Source organism: Hylobates moloch, unplaced genomic scaffold (genome assembly GCF_009828535.3).
Source record: "Hylobates moloch isolate HMO894 unplaced genomic scaffold, HMol_V3 SCAFFOLD_36, whole genome shotgun sequence".
In the NCBI taxonomy this organism is placed as follows: Eukaryota; Metazoa; Chordata; class Mammalia; order Primates; family Hylobatidae; genus Hylobates; species Hylobates moloch.
Window position 1 is genome coordinate 1,765,372 of NW_026652311.1, and position 9,422 is coordinate 1,774,793.

At 40.9% G+C, this 9,422-nt stretch overlaps 1 protein-coding gene across 2 annotated transcripts in view; it reads right to left on the bottom strand.

The window, feature by feature from the left end:
• The window catches only part of LOC116463434 (elongation factor G, mitochondrial-like), a 45,622-nt gene extending 38,893 nt beyond the window's left edge, over window positions 1-6,729 (bottom strand). The window contains exons 1-5 of one of the 2 annotated variants that reach the window (XM_032146534.2): window positions 6,543-6,729; window positions 5,494-5,646; window positions 4,982-5,114; window positions 4,331-4,535; window positions 2,126-2,242 (exon numbers count right to left, since the gene is read on the bottom strand). In XM_032146534.2, the coding sequence (XP_032002425.1) occupies window positions 2,126-2,242; window positions 4,331-4,535; window positions 4,982-5,114; window positions 5,494-5,646; window positions 6,543-6,623 (689 nt within the window). In that variant the 5' untranslated portion in view covers window positions 6,624-6,729. The remainder of the gene's footprint in view (window positions 1-2,125; window positions 2,243-4,330; window positions 4,536-4,981; window positions 5,115-5,493; window positions 5,647-6,542) is intronic. The other variant, XM_058434629.1, reaches the window with a different exon arrangement.
• Window positions 6,730-9,422: the final 2,693 nt, after the last annotated feature.

The following is a 9,422-nucleotide window of genomic DNA, read 5'->3' on the forward strand; positions in this document are numbered from 1 at the left end:
AATCTCTAGTAAGCAGTACTAGGAAGACCTTACTCTATTCCTTTCCATTAATAACAGACCTGATCATACACTTTTTAACAAAGAATATCCCAATTTGTAGTTTAAAAAAAGGGTGACTAAATATGACAGACTCTTCAATCTGTGACATCAGTTCTCCATTCCTCCAGAGGTTGAATGGGTAAAATAAAATGTTCAAAGCTAAAATGGACATACTTGATATGATATTTAAAAGCAGTCTGAAATTTTTTCAAGGTTTTTTTTTTTTTTTTTTTTTTTGAGACAGAGTCTCACTCTGTCGCCCAGGCTGGAGTGCAGTGGCACCATCTCAGCTCACTGCAAGCTCTGCCTCCCAGGTTCAAGTGATTCTCCTGCCTCAGCCTCCCGAGTAGCTGGGACTACAGGCGCCTGCCACCACGCTCGGCTAATTTTTTGTATTTTTAGTAGAGACAGGGTTTCACTGTGTTAGCCAGGATGGTCTCGATCTCCTGACCTCGTGATCCGCCCGCCTCGGCCTCCCAAAGTGCTGGGATTACAGGCGTGAGCCACCGCACCCGGCCTCAAGGTATTTCTTTAAAAATAGAAATTAATATCAAAAAATAAGCTTTTCAGAAAACATATTCCTAACTTTAATAAAGACAAAAGAAGCCATTTCCAAGGAAACAAAAAGTAACACTTAATATTCTAAGACTCCCCACAGCTTTCAGATCTTAATTTCAACCTTCCTGGCAAGCTCCCTGCTTCTTAGCCTTTCACGTGTCAGAATCATCTGTGGATTCCTTTCCAAACAAACATACAGTAAACTAGGGCTGGAGAAGGATACATGTACATTAAGAAGCTGCATCTGTGGTTCTGATGTACAACAAAGTTTAAGAGTCTCTACTTCTGACAACAGAAATATGTGCCTTGGTAATTCTGGGAAAGTGGATTTATTCATTCATTTACAAATATTTTTGAGTCCCTATTATGTACTAGGCAGTTACAACTGACTAGTTGTAACTAGTTGTCCTAGGGGCTGGGACATAGCAGTGAATAAAGTAGGAAAAAATAAAAACTCTGCCTTATTGGGCCTTATATCCTAAGGAGTGGTAGGTAAACTTTGTTGTCATTACTCAGTTGTCACATAAAAAGTGAGAGAAACACCTTATCCACCAGACAGACTCCATCCTTTTCCTGCTTACAAGATGGCTGATGAAGATAAATTCTATAGTTCACTGATCACAATGCCAATCGCCCACCTGCCAGACATGCAATCCCAATTCCATAGCAGAGGAAGGAAACCCCTCAGGAAGTGCCTGTGGACAAACTACCAGGCTACAGAGGTCACTCCTCAGAACAAAGGATCATTTATGACTCCTCACATTGTCTAGATCAGTGTCACTCAAAGTGTGGTCTACAGACCTGTAAGAGCAGCATCAACTGGAAACCTTCCAGAAACACAAACTACGGGCCCCCACCCCAATCTACTGATCAGAATCTCTGGAGGTAGAGCCAGGACTATGTCTTTTAACAAAGTCTCCAGGGGATTGTTATGAATGCTAAGGTTTGATAACCACCAGGCAATTACAGTACTTTGTAAGTAAAGGTCACTCAAAAGCTGATGGACCAAATACCACATCAAAAAGTTACCAATTTATTTCTTGCATTTCCCAAACCACATTTGTACAACTTTAACTGTTTTAATTAATCTTTTTTGTCCATGTAATTATAAAACAGGAAGAGAAATATTTATGATCCCTATTTTCTTCCTAATTTTTATCTCAATACCCCAGACCTGGCAGTTGCTCTATGAAAGTCCACAGAATGAATGAATAAATGAAGAAGTGCAAAAAGATATAATACATTTACTAACCCAAATTTACTAACCCAAACTGAAGGCTCCTTCCACCACACCATGCATGCCATAATGTGATATGTGTATATTACCCAAAAAGTAACATAGTCTCTCGCAGAATAAATACTAAATAAAATGGGGAGCAACTAGGATTACACATATTAAAACAAAACCATCTCAGAATATTCTTCCAGTCGCATTTCAAAAAGATAGTTACTTTGAGTTTGACGAACTTATCCCTTTTTTAATGCTTTTTAAAATTTAAAATTTTAATAATGTATTTTTAGCACTTACCCAAAGTCTCCATCAAAATAGATGGCTCGTTCCTCAATAAGATCTATAATACCTTTAAAATTAGCCTCCAAACCAATGGGTATCTGCGTAAACGCTGCATTATGATTTAGTTTAGACCTGAAAAATAAAAATACACTTGTTTACCTTTTTTCTTCTCCCCTAATCCCTTTGAAATGACAAAAATGAATGTTTTAAAAAATCAGTGGCAGACACTGGAGAACTGAGAAGGGTGTTACCATCAGGTCAGAACAGAAAATATAAAGCAGTTGGGAATAGACTGACAACATAACTCAAGGAGCTCAGGAAGCCACAACCCCATTTAGGCAACAAAAAGAACTCTAAAATAACTGTTTTACCATCAGATCCCCAGATACACTGGATCAAAAGCAGAAAGGGGAAGAACAGATAATAGGGGGGCTAGCCAGGAAATTAAATAGTAGGATAGCTGAGCCCACTTCTTTTTTTTTTTTTTTTTTTTGAGACAGAGTCTCGCTCTGTCGCCAAGGCTGAAGTGTGATGGCGCGATTTCCGCTCACTGCAACCTCCGCCTCCTGGGTTCAAGCGATTCTCCTGCCTCAGCCTCCTGAGTAGCTGGGATTACAGGCGCCCGCCACCATGCCTGGCTAATTTTTTGTATTTTCAGTAGAGACGGGGTTTCACTATGTTGGCCAGGTCTTGAACTCCTGACCTGGTGATCCACCGGCCTCGGCCTCCAAAAATGCTGGGATTACAGGCATGAGCCACCACGCCCAGCCCAGGCTCAAAACTGAATAGAAACTGCATTCACTGGCAAGAATCCTCACTGGAAAAGAATATGCTCTAGCTACCACTGTTTAGTCTAGACTCTAGACTCCCATCTATAACTATGGTTAAAGATCTAAGAATCACCAAATATTTGAAGGAAACCAAAAGCTTGAAAGAGAAATGTGAACTTAATAGCACTTACCTCCAAGAAGAGTTACTAGAGGAAAGAAAATAAAATGTAAACATTTGAGAAACGATTACCTCTACTGATAAAAATGCTGCAATGAAAGAGAAAGTTTATGAAAATTAAGTACATAATTGCTGAAAAAAAAAGTTTTAAGGCAAGCTAAATAACTGAAGAGACACAAATGAATACCAAATTAGTGAGCTGGAAGATCAACTCCAAGAATTCTCTCATAAGCCCAATCCAAAATGAGAGGAGACAGAAAGAATAAGTACCACAGAAAAGATAAGACATGAAGGTCAGATCTAGAAGTTCCAGATTTTTATCTGCTTTATAGAAGTTACGAAATGGAAAACAAATAAATGGCAGTGGAGAAAACAATGAACCAAAGTAATCAAATAAATGCTAAAACAGTGTTTCCTTGGAATTCAGAAGAAGATTTGGGGAAAAAAGTCCATCTATTGCCAAGCACAAGTAAAATAAGGACAAAAACTAAAAACATTTTACCAAAAAAAAGATATAAACACCCAACTAAGAAAATGTTTACTTTCACATCAAATATATCACTTCCATCAGATTTTTTGTCATCAGACACACCATTCTCAGCCTGTCCACTACCATAAACTTTACACCTACATATCCATCAACTATGCGATGTGAAACAGAAGTATGAGCTCTAGAGCTACACGTGCACATCTACAAAAGGTGAAAAGTGAAATTCTGACTCTTTTTAAAGGCTTTGTGAAATATATAGTATTGTGTAAAATTTAAAATGCTATAAATACTACTGGTTCTATCTGGTACAGACAGGAAGTGTTACTGTCATCCTAGAAAATATGTTTCCGTCCGAAAACAAGAAAATCTAATCTCTATGGCAAACTGCTTAAGGGCATTAATTAAAATGCTTCAAGGAAAAATTAAAACCAAAGATGATCTTTTGTCTAAATAAAACACAAGGTATTTTTAGAATCTAGATTATAACTTCTCTAAGAACAGCAAAACAGTATAAACGGTCAGACTGTTTTCTGAATTCATCTGCAACCTCCCTAGAATTTAAGTAATATTGTCCCCATTTTACAGAGAAGGTAGTTGATGAGATCATACCACAAGCCAATTTACTAAAATCAGTGTTTCACTTACTAAGTAACTCACATAAATACATTTAAAAAACTAAACTTAAGAATAAAGTTTAATGACAGTGAATTAATCATCCTTCTGGATATAAGGTTTGCTGTCTAGATCATCACATCCTCTTTGTTCATTCTAAGGCTCATTACCTCATTTGCTGCAGAGCCCTGGCTGGGTTGGAGCCCATTCGGTCCAATTTGTTAATAAAAGTTAGAAACGGAACGTTGTAGCGCTTCATCTGACGATTGACAGTCATGGTCTGGCACTGTACCCCTCCAACAGCACAGAGAACAAGGACTGCACCATCCAACACTCTCAGGGCCCTTTCAACTTCTATTGTGAAGTCCACATGCCCTGAATAAGATGAAGTATGAGAGGGTCTTAAAGATCAATCTGAATTTTTAATATATGCACTATTAGAAGTTTTTGTATCTCTGCTCATCACATAAGTCTTCTAATTAGAATGTAGATCACTGAGCACACCAATACTATTCACCAACCCTTGGGTGCAGGGCCTGGCAAGATCACTTCAAGAAAATACTAGGGCACAGGCAGCTTTAGAATCAGCTAGAATATGTGAAAGGCAAGAATCTGCCTACTCACAATTTACTTGCACAAATTTTCAAGAAAACTACATAAGGATGAAGTGCTCTAGGTCCTAAGTTAGTCTTCTCTAATAGGAATTCAGTGTTATACTTTTGAATATTTGACACTCAAAAACTAATTGGGTCATAGTAAGAGAAAGAACCAAATGTGCTTTTGCCAAAAGAAGCTGCAATAAAACCAAGAATCCAACTCACCAGGAGTATCTATAATGTTAATATTGACATCTTTCCACATGGTGTAAGTGGCTGCTGACTGAATAGTGATTCCTCTTTGTCTCTCTAGTTCCATGGAATCCATGACAGCACCAACTCCATCTTTACCTTTCACCTAAACACAAGCACAGCAATTCAGACTTTCGCTCTCCCTGCATTCCAAGAAGGAAAGAAATCTTAACTGAAATGGAAACAGTTGCCAGGTGCAGTGGCTCATGCCTATAATCCCAGCACTGTGGGAGACTGAGGCAGGGGGATAATTTGAACCCAGGAGTTTGAGACCAGCCTGAGCAACAAAGTGAGACCTCATCTATAAAAAATAAAAAAGAAAACCAGAACACAGATACTTAAGCTACTTTCAGATAAGCCTAACTGTCAAAAGTCTGCTGTTACCACTGTTTTAATCTTTCAGGTTTATAAGCTTTATTAAATAATAGCAACAAAACAATTAAAATCACGTTCTAATTAATCCAGAATCAACCATGAATACACACCTCATGCATCTTTGCAATTCTGCCAGTGTAGTAAAGGACTCGTTCTGTTAATGTAGTTTTCCCAGAATCAATGTGAGCTGAGATTCCAATATTTCGTATTTTTTCATTAGGAATCACCCCTGATGAAGACCATCGGCAGGCCTTCCAATTAACCTGAAAAAAATACAAGAGCTCAATTCTATGCACCTTTTATAAGAGAGAACAACAGACAATTAAAACGAGTGTGGTGGACATTATTCCTCCAAGAAATCTCACTGGATACGAGATAGCTTGAATTAGGCACCACGGGAAACGTTTAAGCCTGGAACTCTTGTAATCAGAGGGCAGACTACAAAACAAGACAGAAAAGACGTATTTTTTTAATTAATGAATAAATTTAATTTAATTTAAATGGGAGGTACTTTTTACACAGATTTGAAAATACACACCGGGGCAGATAAAATCACAAAGACAGCTCCAAAAACTAACAGAAAACACAAATTTTAGCTTAAATTTAACTTAATTTTTTCCTCTTTCTCCTTTATTGTAGTTCACAGATGACAAATATGTTTGAGAACGTATATGCTCTATGCAGTGATGCTAATAGCTCCAAGACAGCCCCCAAAGATTTCCAATTCCCTCGAAACAAAAACAATTCATGAAGTTTGTTTTAACTTTACTCTGGTGGCAGGGGATGGGGATCCCTATTAGATGGAATTAAGATACAATACAAACCTTTCCCCATAGGACTGCACATCCAAAATACACAATTATTCATGGGAAAAGAGAGGCCAAAAAAAAAAAACACCTTAGAAAAGGTGGATAAAATATCAAAGTATCTGAGTGACAGGCACTTTCAGTTGATTAAACCCCAGGGTACCAGAGAGCAAAACAAACGAGTTAACGAGCTAATGTGCAGGCACCGAGGTGCTTTTCAGCACTGACGCGCGACCACCAGTATTCGGAGCTGTCAGTCAGGAGGACCCAGGGGTGTCACTGCCTTCCATTGCCCAGAAGGGATCACAAGGTTCCGGGAATGGTCCCGATTCGGCCTCTCTGTGCTCCGGTACCTGCTTCCTCTGCCAACCTAGAGAGGCGTGGGCCCTTCCGCGCCCCAGAGCCGCGACGGCTGCGGCTCCCAGGAGTCTCATGGCAAGCGCAGAGCACGCGTCAAAGTCCCGCGGCTCCGAGTGGGTTCAGCTGCCGGTAACGCACCGGGAAGCGCTCAAAGTCACGCCGGCAGCCAATGTCGTAAGAACACTTCCGGGGCAAAGGACGCGAGGAAAAAGAGAGGAAAAGAAAGAAGAGCAACTGGACTGGAGGCGGAGCAATGCCTACGCTGCTCGCGCGCCGTCTGCCGACTTGGAAGAGAAAGTGCAATCGCTTTGAGAAGCTAAAAAAGTGCTCCCAGTAAGACGACACAGGTGTATAGGTGGGGGAAGGGAGTCCTTCTTTGGTCTTCGTCTTCTTTTTTAAATATTACCTCTGTATGAAGATACAGCCTTTAAACATGGTTGTTAGGCCTATAAAGCAATGTGGAGAAATGTATATAACAGAATCTAAGTAGAAAAAAAGCAAAATTGTCTATTATAAATAATATATATATATATTTTACATGGCCTGAAAAAGTGCGTGGGGAAATTATAGTGAATGAACTATCAATTACAATTACAAATACTTTTCCTCATTTCAAAATGTTCTTTGTTATTGTTTGATGTCAGACATTTCATGTCCAGTCCATATGGAAGACTGCATCCTTGACCATTCTGCTTGGATGTGTTAAGAGGCATGCTAAACTTAACAGGTCCAAAACTGAGCTTCGGATCTTCTTCCCCAAACCTTCTACAGTCTTCTGCATCTCATAAATGTAAACTTTAGTGACTCTAGCCAAATATATTAGTCGCTTTGACACCATGCTGTGACATCTCCAGTCTAAATAGTCAGCATATCCTGTAAGCTCTACTTTCAAAAAAAAATCTAGGGTCGGGCGCGGTGGCTCACATCTGTAATCCCAGCACTTTGGGAGGCCGAAGTGGGCGGATCACGAGGTCAGGAGATCGAGACCATCCTGGCTAACACGGTGAAACCCCGTCTCTACTAAAAATACAAAAAATTAGCCGGGCGTGGTGGCGGGCGCCTGTAGTCCCAGTTACGCGGGAGGCTGAGGCAGGAGAATGGCGTGAACCCGGGAGGCGGAGCTTGCAGCGAGCCGAGATTGTGCCACTGCACTCCAGCCTGGGCGACAGAGCGACACTCTGTCTCAAAAAAAAAAAAAAATCCAGAACTTACTTCTCCCCACCTCTCAGTACTGCCATTTCTGGAGGGAACTATTGTAATAGCCTTGTAACCGATCGCACTGCTTCTATCCTTGCTGTTGTCAGTGGGCCTGTTCAGGTGCTTGACTTCACCACACAAAACAATTTGAAAGCAAGTACAAAGTAAGAGTAGGCGAAAAAGTTTATTGTAAACCAAAAGTACACTCTGAGAGGCAGAGTGGGCTGCTCAGAGACAGAGAGGCAGACAGTCTTTAGTGTCTCTAGGGAGTTCCCTTTATGGATGAGGCAGGAGAACAGGGTCTGGAGGCAGGGAACCGAAGGTCCTGCTGACTTCCTAGAGCTGAATCAAAAGGAAAACCCCACCTCTCCATGCTCAAGTAACAAAAGGATCAGAGGCTACTCCCAATGCACTGCATTGCAGATGAAAAAATGGAAAGTACCTCTGACTGGTCCCCTCTGGCAAATAATCAGAGGGGTAGCAGGCCAAGTCCTCATGTGTAACTTTGTAACTTCACTTCAGCCTCTGATTGGCCACCTCCTGCAACCAAGCAGGCTGGTTGTGGGCCACTCCTTCATTTACATAGGGTGTAACCAAGTAACCTATGGCAACGCTCTAGAGGATATTTAAATCCCTGAAAATTCTGTAGCAGGTGCTCTTGAGCTGTGGAGTGTACTCTTGTTTCAATACATCTGTGTCTTCATTGCTCCATTCTTTCATTGCTTTGCTTGTGTGTTTTGTCCAATTCTTTGTTCAAACGCCAAGAACCTGTATGACTCATAGTCAAGACCCTTCACTGGTAACATGGGAGCTGTACATATATATTCATAAAATACTGGTTAGGTCAAGTATGCAAAGGTGGACCTGTGGTTGGCACATGTACTCAGCATCTACATGTTCAGTAGGAGTCCATGGCCTGTTAGGAACCAGGCCACACAGTAGGAGGTAAGCAGTGGGTGAACGAGTGAAGCTTCATCTGTATTTACACCCTCTCCTTATCACTTGTATTACCACCTGAGCTCTGCCTCCTGTCAGATTAGCAGTGGCATTAGATTCTCATGGGAGTGTGAACCCTCTTGTGAACTATCCATTCAAGGGATCTGGGTTACGCACTCCTTATGAGAATCTAATGCCTGATGACCTGAGGTGGAGCTAAGGTGGGGCTGCTGGTGCTGGGGAACAGCTGCAAATACAGATTAACATTAGCAAAGAGGTGTGACTGCACAGAGACCATAATAAATCAATTGCTTGCAGATTCATATCAAAACCCTATCAGTGAGTAGCAAAATGACAAAAGCTGCACTGATGGCAAGCTTTATAGTGGCAAGTGGGTTGATGTATTTCAACTGTACCGCTGCATCTGATGGCAGGCTTTAAAGTCTTGCATGGCCCGCCCATTATTTTATTTACCACTTCCGTCCGCGCTTCCTTCCCACACTGAGCACTTGTCTCAGTCACAGTTTTGGTAAGCCCACAAGCTAGCTCTAGCCAAAATGAGTAAAAAATAAATGTCACTGGAGAGCTTCCTTGAAAATGGGGAAAGACCCAATGATGAGACAATGGAAAACTCTAAGACTGCCAATAAAAGGAAAGCTGCATGTGAAAGAACATACCTAGAGTCCTACTTAAATTGCAGGTTGACTGCAACGGGTGATTCACATTCTCCAAGCCTGCTT